Below are 19,914 nucleotides of genomic sequence, written 5' to 3'. Positions count from 1 at the left end.
ATTTGAGAGATTTGCGAGAGAAAAAAAATTGCGGAAATATGCCAAGCCTCGAATAAAATGCTTCTACGATACTCGAAAGAATTTTCAATTTATCTCACAAATCAGCTCGTCAGAATATTGGTCATGAATTTAATAGCATTCATCGCGGTGCAGGCGAAATTTCGGATAAATTGATAATGCAACGTAGGTAGAGGTTTCAAACCGAGTTTTACCGTGAACGGTTAATACGTTATATAATCAAAATCGTCAAATCATTATTCACATAATTCCTATGTATAATTAATGTCGTGGTCAATTGAAATCCTAGCAAAGGACTACGCGAAAACGTTTAATGGTATTATAAACTATTAAAGACGAGTTTCGTGATTGGCGTTTATGTGATTTGCATACTTCTGCGCTGAATCGCGCAGCGTGCTAATTATTGCGTCGGACGCATTTTTTTTATGCGAAAACCTTCTCTCATTTGTTGTCTCGTTTCCGCGTGAATGGAGCAATCGAAAGGACAGAGTTGTACAAAAGCTAACGGACGAGATGCGACGAGAGCTCAGAAATGAAAAATGAAACTGTCGACGCGAAAGAAGTGACAGTTTTGTTCTAGTTGTTAATTAGTAATTCTTTAAAATGCCAGCGATGCCGTCGATGCGAGCAAAAATAAAACTATCTCTGCTCTCATAGTTTCCTACAAATATAATTGCAAACTTATTAAAAACGTTCATAAATTATCTTTAATCGAGAGTTCTATATTTAACGATATTATTACAAATTTATCTTATTAAAATGTCAATCAAATTTATCAATTAAATTTAAAATATTTCCCAAAAGAATTAATTTTTCATAATTTCGTTTATAATAAAGAAGAGAGAAAATCTAGATATTTCCGTTTTCAATATTTAATTGTTTATGCGCTCACATATTTAAATATTCAAATGGTGAAACGATTAAATATTAAAACATCCAAATTCCCATTTATTCACGCGCACGAACGATGCTAAAATCTATAGTTGTACAAATATATAAAGTTGTCTAAATGCGGCTTTCCTCATCATTTTATACATTTTATGGTCGGAAACGTGGATCTGCGGTGCGCCGATGTGAATCAAGCCAAATCCCCGCATATTCGCGAAAATGCTTATCATTACCACGAATTGTTTCCCGTAGGATTAAATAATTCGCAAACAAGAGACGCCAGAGTCCAGTTAAAATCTCGATGGAAAGAGTCGTCGATGATATTATTACAAAACTTGAAATACCGACATGTATCCTCTGTCTCGTCTTTATCTCTGTCATTCATATCAATGTCGCACGTTCTCTGTGCCGCTTGTTCTTGACGTAGCCTCCATCTCTGGCGCACGTCAACCGGTACATACGAGCGTCGATGGAACGAGGTTCGCATAAACGCAACGGAGAGACGACGACTAATGTGCTTAACGTAATACCCATCCGGGGATTTTGAGAGCGCATTGAGGCGGGAGGCGGGGAACGGAGGAGGGCCCGAGTGTATTGCGGCGCATCGAGAGCGCATAAACGCATAAACGGAGCGGATCCTGAGATGCAACGGGATAAATAAGGGAAACACGAGCGAGGGGGATCGAAGAGATGAGAAAGCGCGAGAGAGCGAGACGACAGGCGGGGAAAAAGAGGGTCTTCTCCGCCGCGCAAGCGATTACTCGTGACTTCGAATTAATAATCGATGCGTACAGGAGTAGCGCACGTATAAACACAGAAGCTCCTTATAATGCGAAAAGGGAGTAAGGAAGCGAGAAAAGGCGAGAGAGAAAGAGAGGGATGCAAAGTTGTGATATATATATATATATATATATATATATATATATATATATATATATATCTTTAATCCGCGAACAAAGTTAGTCGATTCCCTATGGTCACTTCGCCTATCGAATTTCGAGCAGGTGTCGGTAGCGCTAGCGCGTGCTTCGTGTTTACGTTATTCCGCGTTGCGGAGATTTCTCCGCGGACGTTTCTGGTTCCGATAGCTGCCACGAATACCGGTGCTCAATAAACGTGGCGGACGCGCCGATCGGCACAAGCAAGCAAGTCGATTCTCATCTCGTGTCTGTTGTCTTGTCGTCAGGCAAATTGATCAATTCTCGCGAGACGCGCGACAAGAGCAACCCCGACGTGCTCAGACTCGGGGATTCGAGTAACGTAGCACGCGACTCCGAACGCAGATCGAAAGTTCGCTGTGAACGAGATACTCTAGGAGTAATTAATTTTGCGATCCTGTGTTCGATCACGCGATTTTTTTTCTGTCCTGTGCACGTTAAAGCGTGAGCGACAGACAAACGGAAAATGTTCCAACAAAACAGCAAAATTGGGGAGCTTAACGAAGTGATGTAATTAAAAAGTGGTTTGTTTGCTTAAAAAGTCCCGTGTTTGGTCGCTCCTCGTTTTTGTATTTTCTTACCTAACGGCGCGCAAATATTCACGATTGCTTTTGCAATCGTAAAACTGCCGTGCATTAATTACAGTAATAGATGAGAAGGATACACGTGTGTGTGTGTGTGTGTGTGTGTGTGTGTGTGTGTGTGTGTGTGTGTGTGTGTGTGTGTGTGTGTGTGTGTACGTGTATTAGATAATCAAGACGATTAAGTCGTGATATGTGTATTTTTCATTCCTGTAATTGCATCGATCATTTACCTCTCATTTCGTCTCGCATGCCTAGAGAGAAATGCCACGCAAAGTGCATTAATGTAATTTACAATTGCAAATGAATTCGCATCGTGAAGAAACGGATAGAAGAGACCGGGCGCATTATTAATTGCAATAGATTTTTATATATATTCGATTCAAACTATCATTGCGGAATACTTGAAAATACGTGACGCGTGCGGGCTGCTCCTATATCGATATATCACACTTTATCTGTTCACCGACGCATAGAATGTGTCACTCAATAAACATCGAAAAAAAAAAAGAAAAATTCTTTTATGCATTCTTGAAACGGTTATTACGCAGCATGTTTAATATTTTAATGCCAATATAGTACACAAGATTGACGCAACGTACGTAAAAAGAACTTACCGCAACGTTTAAACCTTAAAAATTGGATAACGCAGATATTTATACAAGCTATTTATAGTTTGAGATTTCTCTTTACGACGAAACGTTAATAGACATTTCATTTATTATGTAATCTACTTATTTCCTCGCTATTCATTTCTTCAAACAAAATCGACAATGTAACGCGTGCGCGCGTGTATCTTGTTTTATTCTCTTATTCTCTCTTCAGCGTCCAGCGTGTTGACACTAAGTTGACGGGTTATTATACGCAGGCTGATAATGCAATTTTTACTCGGAGACGCGCTTACACTAGTCTCGACACCGACACGGCAAACTCAGAGACACGTATATATTTCCGTCATTCGAATAACCGGAAGCAAGTCGCATCGCGAGTGTTAACGTCGTTAAATCCAACTTGCGAGCCGCCTGCGCGGCGCGAAAGTCGTCCCGAAGATCGTAACGAGAGCGGACAAGCCGTCGTCGTTGCGTTTGTAATTCCAATGCTCGAGGCGACGACGCCCGACGTCGGGGGCCCGGCTGAAACGGGAACTGCTCGCTCAAGTGTAAAGAGTTTCCGGTGAAATGTTGTTAGATGTTGAAGACCGATACCGAAAGTCGCGTGCGGTACACACTGACGCGAGAACTTTCCGATTGCAAACTTGTATTGCACCGGGCAGGCATAAATTTACTTATATTCCGGCTGAACAAATAATCGCTTTCTAATCCTTTTTTCAAAAGTGCTTGTTAACATCGAATCTATCGAGGTTTATTATTGTTTCCTTTCCGCGGTGCTGATCGCGGTTTCCTATCACGCTGGCTGTCGTGAAAATTTTGTATTTTGACTTGTATGTATCGTGTATCAAAGAATTAATATAACAGTACGTTATACATTAATTTTTATACATTAATTTTTGCTTTTTTCGAAAAAAATAAAGTGTGCCAAGATTTGTACAATTAAAATAAAACAAGAATTTTAATTGTGCACTGAAAGACTTTTAAATTTATAAGAAGTTATTATGCAAATAATTATATTATTCGGCTATTCCAATCTCTCGCTACTAAATTTCGTAAAACTATTTTCGCGTTGATCGAGGGTCATCCTTTTATCGTCAAAGTGATAAAACTATCTCCGCCTTATATGTCACCTCTGTATAATGCAAGTTCTTTAGCGAACACGATATGGAGATGACTTTCAAAGCATTCTCTCAGTAGACGGGGGATATCACGGGGGTTTGCTCGGCGAGTCAAAGGATCGACGGAGTGGAACTGTCAGGGCAACGTATCAGGAAGGGTTAGGCGAACAGGGCGTGTGTCGTAGATACGAATTGGAAATACGCGGGGATGAGAAATGAGGGCCGAGAGCTTAATATATGATATACATATATATATATATATATATATATATATGAGCCACGCCGCAAATTTAATTTGATTCCTGGAAAGAGCGATATCTGCGCGGCTTGATGATGTATACTGTTAATTAAATAGGTATTATCCGAATGACTGCGTTTCTATTCCCCATTATTCCTCCGCACAGATTTACCCTCAGAAGAAAATAATTATATAAACCGCAATAATGAAAGACAATCAGTATTTGCTGATTAGTATTTGTGTTCATTACGCTACCACCCACGCTATTAATTTGCCCATGAAATGTCCGCATTAACTATGACGAGAGAGTGCATGCGCGGAAAATTGCCTTGGCGGAAATAAGCCATTCGCGAACAAGCGAATCGTCCGAGTAAAAACCTCGTTGCTAAAAAGTCTATTCCAAAAGGATCAATTCTCTCTCTCTCTCTCTCTCTCTCTCTCTCGCGCGCGCGCTTTATTGTATGATTAAACGTTTAACGGAAATTTTATATGAGTAGGACGCAAACAGCGGCCAATAAGATTGAACGCGCGGAATCGATTTAAATTTACGGAATACTTGGACCGAATAGTTGAAATTATTCGGCCAAATGAACGAGTTGCCCGAAAATCCCGAATAATTGCGGTGGTGAATACGGTAGGTGATTCTACGTTTCGGTGAACTCGAACAATATTACGAGTCGTTGATTTTTCTAACCACTTACGGTACAATCGAAAATACAAACCTAATGGCGCTGCTCGTAATTAAATATCTCAATTCGCCTTCACGAATATAGAAAAAAATTCCTTGAATTTCTGAAAACCGAACGAAATCTTCCAAGTTTATTTACAAACAACGTAACTATTTCAATTAAAACATACATTTTGCATTTCTAAAAAAAATTTTCTCTTCAAATCTCTGAAAATTAACTTTCAATGTTTCAATTTCAAGTCCTCCGAATAAGGAAGATACTCGTTAGACTACGCTCGACAATTTTTAAAATTCTTGCTGGATAGATTGCATTTTTTCACATGATAAAATTTCAAGCGATAATAATTTCCATATATCTGGAATCTCTATCGGCTCAATGAAACCACTGGTCATCGAATTCCCTCCTGAAAACGGATCCGCGATATCCATTGAAACGGTTCCTTTGTACCAACGGCAAACACGAAGATTTTCAAGTAGACTTGGACTAATGAATTTAATGCTTCGGCCTGCACCCGTGTCTCCCATCGCGGTTTATAGTATACAATGTAAACGTAATGTACGTAGTGTACATAGCCATTCGGAGAGTTCATTAGCGACACATTACCATTCTTCGGGGTTGCTGCATTTGCAACGCAACAGCGAGCCGGTCTTTGAGCGTACCTCGCGATCCTCGAGGGGAAAACACGGCGTTTCCCCTGAATCGATTGATTTGCGCTCGATTGTATGGACGGACAATGTGCGCGGGCGAAAGGCGAGCAAACGAAGATTAATACAATGTATGCCGGAGGCATACGAGCGATAATAGTATTTGCCGTCTTTTCTTCGACGTAACTGTCATTACGTGCACTTTTCCTCTCACAGTTCCGCATTCTGGAACTTCTTTCTTTCTTTTTTTTTTTTTTTTTTTTTTTCCCTTGATCAAAGCCATAAATTCATTTTGTCCCTGAGGCAAAAGCATATTTCGATTTCACAATGTAATTTCATGATATGAGTACCTTGCAAACGAAGAGTTATCTCAACAAAATTAAATATTTCTCGAATTGATAAATCATCGAATTTCGGACCTTTCTAACGTGTAAAGAGGAAAGCTAAGCGAAAATTTCGGAAAGTTCAGATTCACTGTAAGCACGATACAAATTGAAGACCAAAGTTAGAAGCGGTTACCCACGTCGGACGTCGGACGATTGATCGCGAGAGAAACGCCGCGGGCAATTTACTTAAGCAAACCAGTTATCTGTTAATATTTAAACGTATTTGCACATTTTCCACTAAACTATTGAAGCATGAGCGTTTATTGATCATCATTTCACTAGGAAGAGCTTCTGATTTCTGTTTAACCAACGTTCGCATGATCTGATTTGACCAAGCTAATCAAACCCCGATCGCAGTGCGCCAAAGAGGCACGCGAAACGATAAATCAAACGGCACTCGTGAGAGCTGTAATGACGCGACTAATAATGCGACGACCGCAGAATAGTTATAGCTCGTCGAACACTCTCTCACATCGGTCAAAAGTTAAAATTTTCGAAATTCTGAAACTTTGTTGAAATTTTCAAAGGATTGTCAAATTTAAAAATTTGTTAAACCACCTCTTCTGTAATATTAAACAAAAGTAATAAGGATAAGGACGACTGATCAAATAAAGGGGAATGTATCTTGAAAAGAGTTGTTGACGTTTCGAGGTCTTTTTCCGTTGTTCTTATATAATAACACCCACGAGTGTTATTCCGCTGCAAGGACCGGTTTCCGCGATATCTCCGGACCGACTTCCACGCACCGCGCCGCGCCGCGCCGCGCCGCGCCGCGAGTCATGGTATACGGCGATGATATACGGCGCTTCCTATTCTAACTTACATTTCCGGCCGTTCTTGTTTCCATCCAATTTCACATGCTTTGTATCCCCTTAAGGTCCGGCACCGGTTACAACCGACCGCGCGGTGCAGTGCGGTGATAGAGAAGGCCCCGGCGGCGCATTTGCATCCGCAGCATTCTCCGGTCGAATCGCTCGACCCTGCCGCGCCCGGGCACGGGCGGGAGCGGAAACGGGGGCGGGGGCGGGGGCGGGGGTGGAAACAGGGGAAACCGGTCTAGATGGCCCGCGGCGTCGAAACGCGACGAGCCCTCGTGCGCGCGCGAGTGTCATTACGCGACTCATTTTCCAGCTTTAATTAAATGACGTGCAAAATGCGCGCAGCACGCTTTTCTGAATTTCCGGAAAACCTCCCCCCTCCGAGTCTGTACATCGAGACGGGTCAACCAGAAACTGCCGTGCCACGCACCGCATGCTCTTGATACGACGCGAGGCGTATTCTAGTGCGCAATGAGCGCGTGAAATTTTAAACGCGACTCCGTGTTATTCCGAAGGATTTCTTCATCGCGATGTCACCCACTCGCTTCCGAGATGACCAGAGAGGTTTATCCTACGTACGCGATATAAGACACGTCCGCACGAGAAATATGATTCCACGTAAGAAAACATCACTCGAGCAAGTGCCGACACTTTTCCACATTATATCCCATCGTACGTTTTTGCGACTACGGATCGTCAGTCGGAAACTAAATTCTTCGCCATTCAACACGTTCATAAATAAATGTTTTATGTTGAATCAACTTGCGCAAATTACTCACAAAGTATTGATTTCAAATCGATAAGAATAACTTTGTAACGAATCTTTTTAGATTCTTTACTTTGTAAAGAATCTAAAAATTTGGCCAGATACAAATATGAAAAATAATTATATAGAATGTTCAAATTGATTGGTAAAATATAAAAAAAAATTGCAGCATTATATTTTTTTCATCATATTTAGAACCTCGGATTAATTATTTAAATAAATAAAGTAAATGTTAAATAAAGTAAAAATGTATTCTGAATGAAAATGTAATTAAGAAATAATGATAAAAATCTCAATTTTTTAATACAAGTATTTTAAGCATTCAAAATTATTTGTGTAAAATTTCATTGCAATACAAAGATTAGTTCTATGAATAAAAATTTAATTTTTATGTATAAAAGAATATCTACATTACAATGAAACTTTACTTTTTAATAAATCATTTTGAAAAGTACTTAAATATAAAAAGAATTGAAATTGTCATTATTTTTTACTTTTTATTTTATTTTCATTAGTTTTTATTTTTTAATTAAATTTCTAAAACACATTTCTATTTTAAAGTTAAATATTTCTCGATCCAGATTCTGCCTATATAAAATTTCTTGTATTACTTTTAAATGCAATCTAGAATTATAATTTATAATTTTTTCATCGTAAAATAGGTGTAAAAATAAGTGTAATAGATCTATAATGTCTGTGCGATACATTCCTACACAATATGCAAAGCAATTACGTTCACCGACGATTTCATCGGACGAATCGAGCGATCAGTCGATCGGCCGGACTATCGCGATCTCGCTTCGCTATTTCGCGTGCACGTAATTACCTTCGTTATATGCGGACGCGCACGCATCAGCATTGCGGAGAAAAAAGTACCGCACTTCCTTTCGCTTCTCTCCGAAAGAACACGTTCACCACTCTTGAGTAATCTTGAGCAATCGTAGTAAATATACGCGTCGATAATGAGACAACATTGCCATTAGAATCTTGTATACTTATGATCTTTTAAGGAATATCACAAATTACATCCTGAATTTCCACACAAATCCTTATATAAATAAAATAACGGATGTGCAATCCATCAAATTATAACACCTAATTTGAGCAAATAATATCCTTCACGAATCACCTTTTTCTCTGCATATTAGAATTGTTCCGATTATTATTTTTTCATAAATCGTAGGGCGATAAATTAAGCAGAAATTCGTATCAAAACTGCGTATTCCAATTGCGATTTTCGCCGTGTTTCCGATGTTGAGTGGCGATATTTCACTCATTAAGAATTTCCAAGGATGAAAAATGGCTTCATTTTCTCGCGTATATTGCCACCCTCGTCGCGACAGGCCCTTCGTTTCGCTCGCGTGCAATAAATAAAGTGACGGTCGCAGTAATTTCAGCCACGCACGATTGAGAGCTCCAACGAATTTCCGGCCGCGCACAACGTCGGTATTAATTATTCGTAGCAGTTAGTTTTTGCTGAATGCAGCGTTCCACATTACGAATGTCGCGAGTGTATCAAGTGGAGACGAGCAAGGGTTCATTACCGCCGAAAACTGTTTGTCGCGAAAACATATATCGCCCTCGTTTCGCTCCGTTCCGGAATTCATAGTTATCATTCGTCGACAATTAATTATCGTGCATTCGAGTGCAAAGGAGAGAAATGTGGATTCTCGCGCATAATTAAATTCTAATATTTTTCTATCGTTACATAACACCGCCTCATCTGATATTTGAACGGCGAAGGGGTTAACTGAGAACAGAACAACGTACATATTCCGGTCGCGTCTGTCTCGCAATTCTCTCCCTCTCGTCGCATCCGTCAAGCATCCAAATCACGCGCGTTCGAAATAACGTAATCCGGGAGATATACCAATATATATACCAATTAATATTCCGTATTGGGTTACCAACATATCGACACGAGATCCGCGACCCGACCGCGTCGTACTTTCGCGCAATACAATGGACGTTGCGCAACGCAGAATTCAAGTTAGAATTTCGCTAGTCGAACAAACGTCGTCCCGAGGACAAAAGGAGAGAACGGAGAAAGGAATATCCGGTGTGGGAAACTATTGGCGATGACTTGGGAAGAAGGAAGCGGTCGCATCGCTTCCGTCTGGCTGGGATCCAATTCGAAGAATAATTGTTTTTCGTTGTGTCAGACGGTAAAAGTGAAAGATCTTTTGCATCGTTCGATTCCCTTGGCGCCAAATGAGACAAGAATGAGACTTTTTATCGAACTCGAACGTTATTCATTTTCGCATAGCTCTTCAGCAATAATTTTATTTCCTTTTTTTTTTTTTTAAATTGATTTAAATAACGGGAATGCTGAATAACGTTAAAATTCCCTCGGCGCGGTTGATTCGTTTGACGGGACAAACAAGATTTCCTTTGACTTAATTCGGACTTGAACGTGACATCTCAGGACAAATTTTTCACACGAAAAATCCAACGTCTCCGCACCCAACGTGTCGCTTTGTAGATATAAAAAATGCATTTCATGAACGATATTGTGTCGCGCTTTGAAAATTTTCAAGACGAGCGCCTCTTAAAGATCGGACACACGCGCTTTGCGAATTTTTCAATCACGTTTCGCGCTGACAGGATTAATAAAGCACCAAGTCGCGCTCCGCTCCATGCTGCCCTGCGCCGCGAGCGGAGTTTCCAGACTCATTTCATGCAAAATCGAATTGGATTTCCAGGTCCCGGGACCGGTGTGTATAACTGTGTGTAATCCACGAGAGGTAGAAAGAGACCGAGATGAAGATAGATAGGAAGCGAGAGGGAGAAATATGCGGCTGGGATGCACGTCTCTTTGATGTGCGCCGCCGGGTCGGAGCGTCGCGACGCTCTTTCAGCGAGCGAGCTGCACTTTGTTACATCGACGCTAAATAATCGGTTTATAAAAATTCATGGCGTCTAGTGAGGCGGGTTTATATCCGGCACCACTCGGACCACGCGTTTCCCTCCGACTATTCCGCATCCCTTCACATCTCCACCACAATATCGCCAGCCGGACGATATGACGAGAGCTCGCGCATTAAAAAGAGAGCAAAAGAATATTCGTACACCATTCCGGAAAATTTCCATTGGGATGAAAGCGAAAGGTTAAGAAAATTATATAAAAAAAATTATTCGATTAAAAAAAATACAAAATTATAGAATATTTAAGATCCAATCCTATCGAGCAATGCTTTCCGTCGCTTCATTGTTAAAAAAAAAATTATAATTAATTCTAAATTTTTTAATTTTTCTCAGAAAAAAATCAATGAATTGTTGAAGATCTAATAAATAAGTAAGATTTAATTTTAAATCATTCTTAAGTCAGAAAATATAAGAATGCAGATACAATAAAGAAATGTTAAGTATGATTAATACGTTGCTCAGTGTGATTAATACGTTGTTATCATGCATACCGACAGGAAATTAAATGATAAAATTATTTAGATGAAAAATAATTGCGCGCGCGCGCGCGTGTGTGTGTGTGTGTGTGTGTGTGCGCGCGCGCGCGCGCGCGCGTACATAGCACGTTGTAGAGTAAGATAGTGAAATGATGACGTAGACCAATTACTCCCGCAGGAGAATGCACTAGCACTACAGATAATACGACCGCATTGTTAGCGATGATGACGTACGCATATTTAGAGTACTTTATCAAGTAGGTATCAAGTTTAATTTTTCATGATTCATTCGTGAATATAATTCATAAAAAAAAAAGAAGAATAGCGTCCATCGAGATCGAGTCTGTCGATTAATGTGGCGTATTTAAAGGAGAAATTTTATCGTCGCTGAACAAGTTATCTGGAAGGTGCAGATAGCACCTGTAACAGACGAGTCGTATAGAGAAAGGACACCTTGACGATCCATAGCGCCTCACGGAAAATACCTACACCTCTAATCAACTCTTCAAAAAGCCACCGTGTGTCGTTATAACGGCGAAATACACCTCCGTTCTCAATCTCCTCCCCTCGGCCCCGGAAACATGCGAGGTAACACACGTATCGCGCGCTCCACCCACGTGAAATTAAATTAGAAGGAAAATATTCGGAGAGCCGGCCAGCGCTTTTGTGTGTGCGGCGAAATAGCAAGAGATAAAGGCCACGTGTATGCGTGTATCGGTGTTTCCCAGTGGCAGAGGATATATTCGCGCTGGCACGTTCGAGTGGCGCAACCGCTAAAAACGTACCCGATCCACCCCCACGGCTCTATCCTCCGCTCAATCTTCAACCCTCGACCGTATTCGCTTTCCCCACGATTCGTCTTTGTCGGGACGTTTCAGACGCACCGCGTTATCTCTCATTCTCTTTCCGCGTTCTTCCGCACGCGGTCGTTCGTGCAATCGTAACGATGCATCGGAAAATGCAACGAGACAAATATCGCAATGCGAATCTGCGAATTTAATTCAAGTTTTAGGTTTCTGAAAACTAAATTAATCACACGATGAATACAATTCATCACTTATTAAAAATTTAATACAAGTTTACATATAATACAACTTCATCTACTTAAAAATTCATGCTTTATCTTAATTGCTCTATGAAATTCATTCGAAAATCGCTAGTATTTACAGGAAACTACTTTTCTTCATTGCAGTTCTCTTAGTGCGAGGCTTCGAAGCATCGGAACCGGCAAACGTCACCAGCGTTGTTTCGGAGGACGATGGGGATGAACTACTGTCGAATATGAATCTGACAACGTTCAAGGAAAGATACCGAAGGTTAATACCCTACATGACTTTTTACGTCGCCAACAATTACTTGAACACTCAAGCTGCGTTAGCACAAAATTATGCGAACGAATTGTCAGGTACCTTGCTTCAGAAACTCCCGTTGCAGCAACCTCTAACTCAGTTCATTGCTATGTCGAGACAAGATGGTAACAAATACCGCGTCAGTTCACCCAACCAAGACAAGAAATTCGTTCCGTCAGTGCAATTCGATCCCAGAAATATCGGAGGTGACAACGACTATTTCGCGCCAGTCAAATATAACGCCAAGGTCAACTACGCCGACTATTCCACTCCGTCTTATCAGTTGTATCAGGTGCAAAAGACCTATCCCGAAATTACTACGCCTGCCAGTCAGATTCTGCACAAGGGCAATCGGTACTTCGTCACTGCAAGATCCCCCTTACGACCTTTCGCTCCCGTGGTTAAAAAACCGCTGCTCGGCAACCCGCAGGACGATTACGATCAGGATTACTCGGGAAGGCCGTCGAACGCCGCTGTTAATTATCCCAACAAGGAATTCGAGAGATTGAGATACATTCCGTCGGTGCACGCGAATGTGCAGCCGGTAAATCCGACAGTCGTCTCGCAGGTCTATCGGAAGCCGAATGTGAACAATCTGATCGAGAGTTTCCAACTGTCTGAGCGACTACCGGAAATGTTGAACAAAGACAACATCGATAGTAGCATCAAAACCCTCGTGGAGATTCTCAATATCTTGCACAATACACGGCAGGAAGATTTTCCGCAACTGCAAAGACCATCGCTACCACCGCCCTCGCCACCCAGAGTGATCGGCTACGATGTTTACAAGCCGAAAATATATACGCGACCGAAAGTGATCACCGAGACGAGATTCCAGGTGACACCGAACCCTCTGCTAATCACCGACGATCCCGAAAGATATAAAGCGACGGACGACGATGACCAAATCAAATCGCCACTGCAATCCGATTACAATATAAATCATGTAAAGGATGAAAAAATAGAATACTACATCCCCTATGTTCAAGAGGTCTCGACCGAATCCAAGCAACAGAAACCCAAACCAACCCCCTCGCCTGCAACTCCCACTGAACACTCGTACGAGATCACGGAAGACTTGAGCGATGACATCCTGCATGACGAACGGTACACCCTGCCAACCGAGGCATCGACGAGTAAGGAATACGTAACACCGAACGAAGTAACACGCCCGGGGCCGAAAAAGCCGCAGCCGGCGTTAAAATACGGTGCGACACGCGGAAAACCCAATGTCGACTATCCTGCATACGCGACTATACCGGAAACGAAATTCAGTTGCAAGGAGCAAAGATACAAAGGATTTTTTGGCGATCCAGCAACTGGATGTCAAGTGAGTACAACAAAAATTATAATTTATTCTCACATGAAACTATAGGATATCTCTTATACACAACTGTCAGAATTTTTTATAAATACTAAAAAAAGATTTTAAATTTAACACATGTATTGCATGTCCCAAACAATTTATATATTCAAATTTATTATATGTATTACTTAATATAAACATAATAGAAATATATTATTAACAAATATTAATTAGTTATTTTAATATTTTTACACAAAATAAATGCAAATTTTATAACAAAATTAAGTTAATACATCACGTAAAATTAACAAATTATAAATGTTCAACATTTTAAAGAATTGTTTCAATAATTTTATATCTTAAATTATTTAAATACACACACACACACACACACACATATATATATATATATATATATATATATAAAAGAACAATTCAGTTCAAACCAACAAACATGTGTTAAATGTACACGTAAATGTTGCGTAAGTGTTTAATACAAATATTTAACTGGAATATTTTTTAACACATGAGACTCTCGTTTACTACCGTTTGTAATCGTTTATGCACGTTTATAAATTTTAATTTCTATTTTCCTTACGACTTCCTTTGATTGTTAAGTTTAAATATCTGTTATTATTAGAACTATTAATTTCTGGAATTGTTTAATGATGATAATATAATTCTCAGGTATGGCATTACTGCGATCTCAACGGCGGTAAATCGTCGTTCTTATGTCCGAACGGCACGATATTCAGCCAGGTAGCGTTAACCTGCGATTGGTGGTTCAATGTAAAGTGCGAAACGACTACTCAATTATACGTGTTAAACGAACGTTTGTATAAATACATTCTACCAATTATGCCCAAGTTTCCCGAAGATTTTACCGGTCCGGAAGTAGATCGATATTTGGAACTCAAGTTCAAAGAAATGGAGGCGAAAATGAAGGAAAAGAAGTTGAAAGAGAAGAAATTGCAGCAAGAGGAGAAGAACAAAAACAAGAGCAAGTCACAAACGGCGGACGATAACGGCGAAGAATAAACATAGAGCGTTAAATTAGAGCGTTATGTGCTAAATAATTTAGTCTTAACGTAAAATATCTGACTCGTTGCCATTATAACGAAAAGCAAAAATATGTCGCGGGTAAACAAGGCCACAATGCTCTATAATAATGAGCCTTGCGACTCGGAAAAGTGCAATATGTATATGATAGAGTTATATGTGATTTAAAGATGGAATGAATCACATTACGTCTAAAATAAGTTAGACTATCTCACGGTCTCTGTACGGGTATAAAATGGCTGATGATATTAAGTATTTCTTATATTCTCTCTAGTCATATGTGTGTACTATTGTGTACTATTTATCATGAAAAATGCCCGCCATTCTGCGAGTTTTATTCTTTTCGATCTACACTGGAATAGTCCAATTTGAGTCACAGATAACTTTCAAAACAAATAACATCATGTTTTCTGCATGATTCAAACAAAACACTTTTATTAATAAACACAAATGGCACAGTTTCTAAACAATTTATAAATCAAGGATTATGAAAGTTATTTATGGCTCAGCATTATAGATATTGTCATAATTGTGCAATGTCAAATCGCACAAATTTATACATTTCAATAGTAAATGACGTAAATAGTAACACTTATAGAAGTACTGTTACGCGTTGAAAACATAATATTTTTATGCGTAAATCACACTTGTAGAAAAATTAACTAGGTTTCGCCATTTATCCATAAATATTCTACTTCAATCGAAATATGACGGCTAGATTGATATATGTAATCGTTTATATTTATATAAAGTATGTACTTCTATCATGTATTTGTGAGGATATGACTAGACTACTTTATTTATAATTTATCAAAAATCGTTAAAAGATCACGTTAAAGTAATGAGCGATATAGCTGAAGTTGAATATCGCTAAACGACCATATGTTATCTCTCTATGCGTACCTAATATTTTGTTAAAAGTATTAATAAATTTATTTATTTATCGTTTTGTGGCATATACGTCTCGTATGAGCAAATGAGTTTCTTGCCAGAAAAAATATTTAATAAAAATTGGTACTCACCTCTTTCGTCTTATGAACTCGTTGCAGAGTTTCCTCGATGCAGTTGTAAACCTTATTGAACTCGAACATCAGCATCTCGTTCTGTCAATAAAACATAAATAGTTTAAGTTTTTTTTAATAATAATATATATTTAATTTCTTATAATCTGAGTTACTAACTTTTTCTGATAGTGCCACATAGTCATGCAGCTTATGCAAACACAAAGTGCAATTTGAACAGCAAGCCACATTACAGTCATTACAAAAATAGCTTAATTGTTCAGAACATGTTGATGAACAGCTATTCAAAATACTACCAGGATTGGAATCTCCATTGTTTATTGGGATTTGTGTGTGACTCTGTAATGCTCTTCCATGAATCTAAAAAGCAGAATAGAAATCATAAAATATTATAAATATAATACATTTTTAATTATATCTTGTTTATTATGTGCCAATTTACTTTTGAGTAACAGCAATGACAATATAGAGCCATGCATTGTGGGCAGTTTACATGAGCTTGATTTCCACATTCATAACAACATCCTATAAGTAAAAATATATATTAAATCTTTTTCTTTTTTATAAAACTAATTTCAACTAATTTTATCTGATATAAAGTATTGTATTCTCTAACCTTGCCTCGCTATCTGACGTAACTGTGTAGATAATTTGTGACAAAATTTAAAATCTTCATCGTCGTTTTCCAATGGACGATTGTGGGATGAGACAATCAGCCCTAATGCATATAAATTCAATGGCAGCAAGGATTTTTGACCATTGTCTTGTAGAATCTTATCACAAGAAGGACATTTTTTAATGTTTGTAGTGTTAACACATTTAGAACATACTGGATGCCCACATTTTAGCAATAAAGGTATCAGAGTTCCTTTCGATATTGATCCATTCAGGTTCAGGTTTGATAAATCTGTAACAATTTTGTAAAAATCTTTCCTTTTTGATCTAACAAACTGTTTATTATAATTTCCAATATAAATAGTATCTAAGTTATATATTTCTCTATTTTATAATAGAATAACAAGATAGAATAAGACAAAATTACATCAGCTCTTAAAATATTATACAATATATAAAACATAATTAGTATTTTCTCTACTTTAATATTAAAGTATTTTAACACTGTCATATTCATTTCTACTAATGTCAATTATTTTGATTTTATTTATCTCTTTATCTTATAATTCTTAGAAAAATGAAAAGATTAGTTACACCAGGAAAGTTAATGTACGCTGATAAAAGGGGACATCAGTCTTCAGTAATGATAATGCGTATATATTTGAATGAGAAACACAACTGAATATAAAATACAAAACATTTTATTTCATGATAGACTTGATCATTTTAAGAATATCATATAATAGGGTCTGTTTCTATAATTGAATTAGTATATATTTGTTGTACTTGAAATAAATATATATTTCAAGTTTAATGCAAGCGAAAAAAAAGAGTTTTGATGTCAAAAAACAGGCCTGTGATTTCACATATGATAAACACATATGTTCATGGAACAGATACACAAAATGATGTTGCGCCACAGAATGCATAAAATTCTAACCTCTCACGGTACAGCCGGATCATGGGAAAAAAAACCTTGTTCCCTCTTTCCGGCAATATCGAATTCATCGGCATCGTGCAAAAAGCATATCCACGATGAAAAACACATCACGAGATATGGATGTCTCGGATGGATCTTGTAAATGCAACAATGCCGATAATTAGTAATCGTGCCGGTAAAAAGCGAATCGATAGGCGATGGCGTTGCGCGTTCCGGCATGGACATGCGACATTACCTGGCAAATAAAACTTTTTCTTGCAGAAGACGCAGACGACGTTCTTCAACTTCGTGCTTGGGACTTCATGATACACCGATAACGACTGGTTCCTCGTCGTATTTGTTCGCGATATCTCCGTAACGTACGGATGCATCTTGCGCGAGATCGAACGTGAGTAGACACGCGGCGTATGTGCGCCACGCTGTCGACAATTCGCGCCCGACAAATTGTTCATAACCGATCAAAAACAAGACGCAACGCAAACGAGCGAACGGATCCCGTCCCAATTTCAAACTGGCAACTGCCGCGGTTCTGTTACGTCCTACCCATAAACACTTGCTGTCGCGCACAAAAGTCTTATCTTTTGCCCCCCTTATTTTTTGCTTAGTTTTGACTGACCGAAGCGTCCGAACGTCACAACAGTTTCAAATAATCAAATAATCCGTAAACACAGATCATTTCTAGTAAAAGGTCTGTAGTTAAGCTTTTTGCTCCATTCGTTCTTTCTTTTTTTTTCTGTAGTATACAATCGCAATCATGGCCATTGATATAATTACAGAACTTTAGAACTTTCACAGTTTAGAGCTCAAACAAGAATAGAAATAAGATTAAGAAATAATGACATCATATGCGTATCCAAGATTTTTTCGAAGGATTCTATTAATGCGTAAACAGCAATTTTTTGCGTTAATAAATTGCTTTTTTGGAAACAAACGTGTCATTGCAAAAAGAATTCTTATATTCACCCTCGCTAAAGACTGGAATAAGGTATACACATTTTTCAGTTTAAACTATAAGAATTAGGAAGTAAAATTTATCATAATTACATCGATTTGCGATGATCGTGCCGATTTTTCGATTGTTCGGCGCCTCGCTGCAGCCGCGTAGCAAACCACACGAATTCAATCGGCGCGAATTCGCGCCACAATGGACAATCTACCGAGCGAAATTAGACGACTGCTGCTGCCTGGCGAGCGATCGATGCGGCTCGCTTCGCCTCGCGCGAACCGAGCGAACACGCGATGAGACGATGCGCGTCGGAAGCGATCGGGAGCGTGACTCGAGTTCGCGTTGTCAGATGACGCTGCGATCCGATCGGCGGCCGCAGCGATGTGGCTTTGCCAAAAACGCAAAAAGATAAATAGCTAGGTAGAACGTAACGCGAATGACGGCTATGTCCGCCTAGATCTTCTAGGCGCGGCTCGCCCGGTCGCCGGCCCGCCGCCGGTCCGTTATGATCCCACCCAACTCCCGCCGAGCGATCGCTCCAGCGAGCAGCAGACTCGCGAAGCCGCGCGTCGTCGGATTCCTCTCCTCTCCTTCCTCCGCGATATCGTCCCGTCCGCGTCCGCCCGTTCGTCCTTCCCGGCCTTGGCGCTTCGCCAGGCAACGCCGCGCTTTCGCCGCGTGTCGATCGGAATTATCGCCGGCCTGACGACGGGATGGAAACGCGCGACCGAGACGATTTACGCATCCTGAAAGTCTGCGCGCGTGACGCGCGAATTTTGATGTCGTTAATAATATCGCCGGCGACGTCGGTGGCGGCGTGGCAATGCCGGAGAAACGCTCGCGTTTCGAGAATGCTCGATTCCCGCCTGCCGTCTGTTCTTCTCGCCGCTGTTGATCGATCGGCCCGTTCCGCGCCAACTTCAGTCGCCTTCGTCGCTCCCGAGGCGCTTCCCGTTTCGCGTTTCCTCGAAGAAACTTTTAAAATAGAACTTTCAACCAATGAATCCGCTACCGTTCGCGAATCAATTTCTTCTAGGTAAGATCAATTCTCGAAAGAAGATGTACAGATAAAAAAGATTACCGTCCGAATGATTATTATCGAATCGTCATTTGTTAAGTGTGTTCTCCAAAATGGATCGCGAGAGATGTCTGGAAAGAATGATACACATTTATTGGAGCCTAGTTACGTAAAGCGTATCCGCTCTTCGAGTTCGCGCGAAGACGTAGATTCGATTAGCCACGATCGTATCGTGTCCTTTAGGCGCCGCTCCGTCATGATCTCCTTACGTAATTGACGCGGAAGAGCCGCGAGACGGCCGACGATCGCGAGCGAGCGATCTTGAGCCGTCGTCGCCTCTGTTGTTTGAAACAACAGTCGCGCGGCCTCTCTGGACTAGGCGAGTGAGCGAAGGAGCGGAGGCAAGGTCTAGGCTGGCTGGCATTCAAGGTCGCGTGCATAGCGCAAAGCCCGGATCTATCCCCGCCCCAGATTTCTAGCGCGCCCTTCGCTCCTCGCTGTCACGCCGTCCCACACTCGCGTTTCTTTCCCCCCCCCCTTCCTCCTCGGTCCTCTCTCTCTTA

The 19,914-nt window shown here is 40.1% G+C and overlaps 2 protein-coding genes across 5 annotated transcripts in view; one reads left to right on the top strand and one right to left on the bottom strand.

The window, feature by feature from the left end:
* LOC105429839 (uncharacterized) overlaps positions 1–15,768 on the top strand; it is a 64,746-nt gene extending 48,978 nt beyond the window's left edge. For all 3 annotated transcript variants that reach the window (XM_089072408.1, XM_011643037.3, XM_089072409.1), the window contains exons 2-3: positions 12,289–13,775; positions 14,439–15,768. In XM_089072408.1, coding sequence (XP_088928534.1) covers positions 12,289–13,775; positions 14,439–14,789 — 1,838 coding nt within the window. In that variant the 3' untranslated portion in view covers positions 14,790–15,768. The remainder of the gene's footprint in view (positions 1–12,288; positions 13,776–14,438) is intronic.
* The window catches only part of qin (tudor domain-containing protein qin), a 151,717-nt gene extending 133,613 nt beyond the window's left edge, over positions 1–18,104 (bottom strand). The window contains exons 1-5 of one of the 2 annotated variants that reach the window (XM_089072401.1): positions 17,623–18,104; positions 16,449–16,739; positions 16,275–16,357; positions 15,992–16,192; positions 15,833–15,913 (exon numbers count right to left, since the gene is read on the bottom strand). In XM_089072401.1, coding sequence (XP_088928527.1) covers positions 15,833–15,913; positions 15,992–16,192; positions 16,275–16,357; positions 16,449–16,739; positions 17,623–17,839 — 873 coding nt within the window. In that variant the 5' untranslated portion in view covers positions 17,840–18,104. The remainder of the gene's footprint in view (positions 1–15,832; positions 15,914–15,991; positions 16,193–16,274; positions 16,358–16,448; positions 16,740–17,622) is intronic. The other variant, XM_089072405.1, reaches the window with a different exon arrangement.
* Between the last annotated feature and the right edge of the window lie 1,810 nt (positions 18,105–19,914).

The sequence above is a fragment of the Pogonomyrmex barbatus genome, unplaced genomic scaffold (genome assembly GCF_055798465.1).
Source record: "Pogonomyrmex barbatus isolate J1 unplaced genomic scaffold, ASM5579846v1 scaffold13, whole genome shotgun sequence".
Lineage (NCBI taxonomy): Eukaryota > Metazoa > Arthropoda > Insecta > Hymenoptera > Formicidae > Pogonomyrmex > Pogonomyrmex barbatus.
Note: the sequence above shows the minus strand (reverse complement) of the source record. Positions and strands in the feature narration are given on the sequence as shown.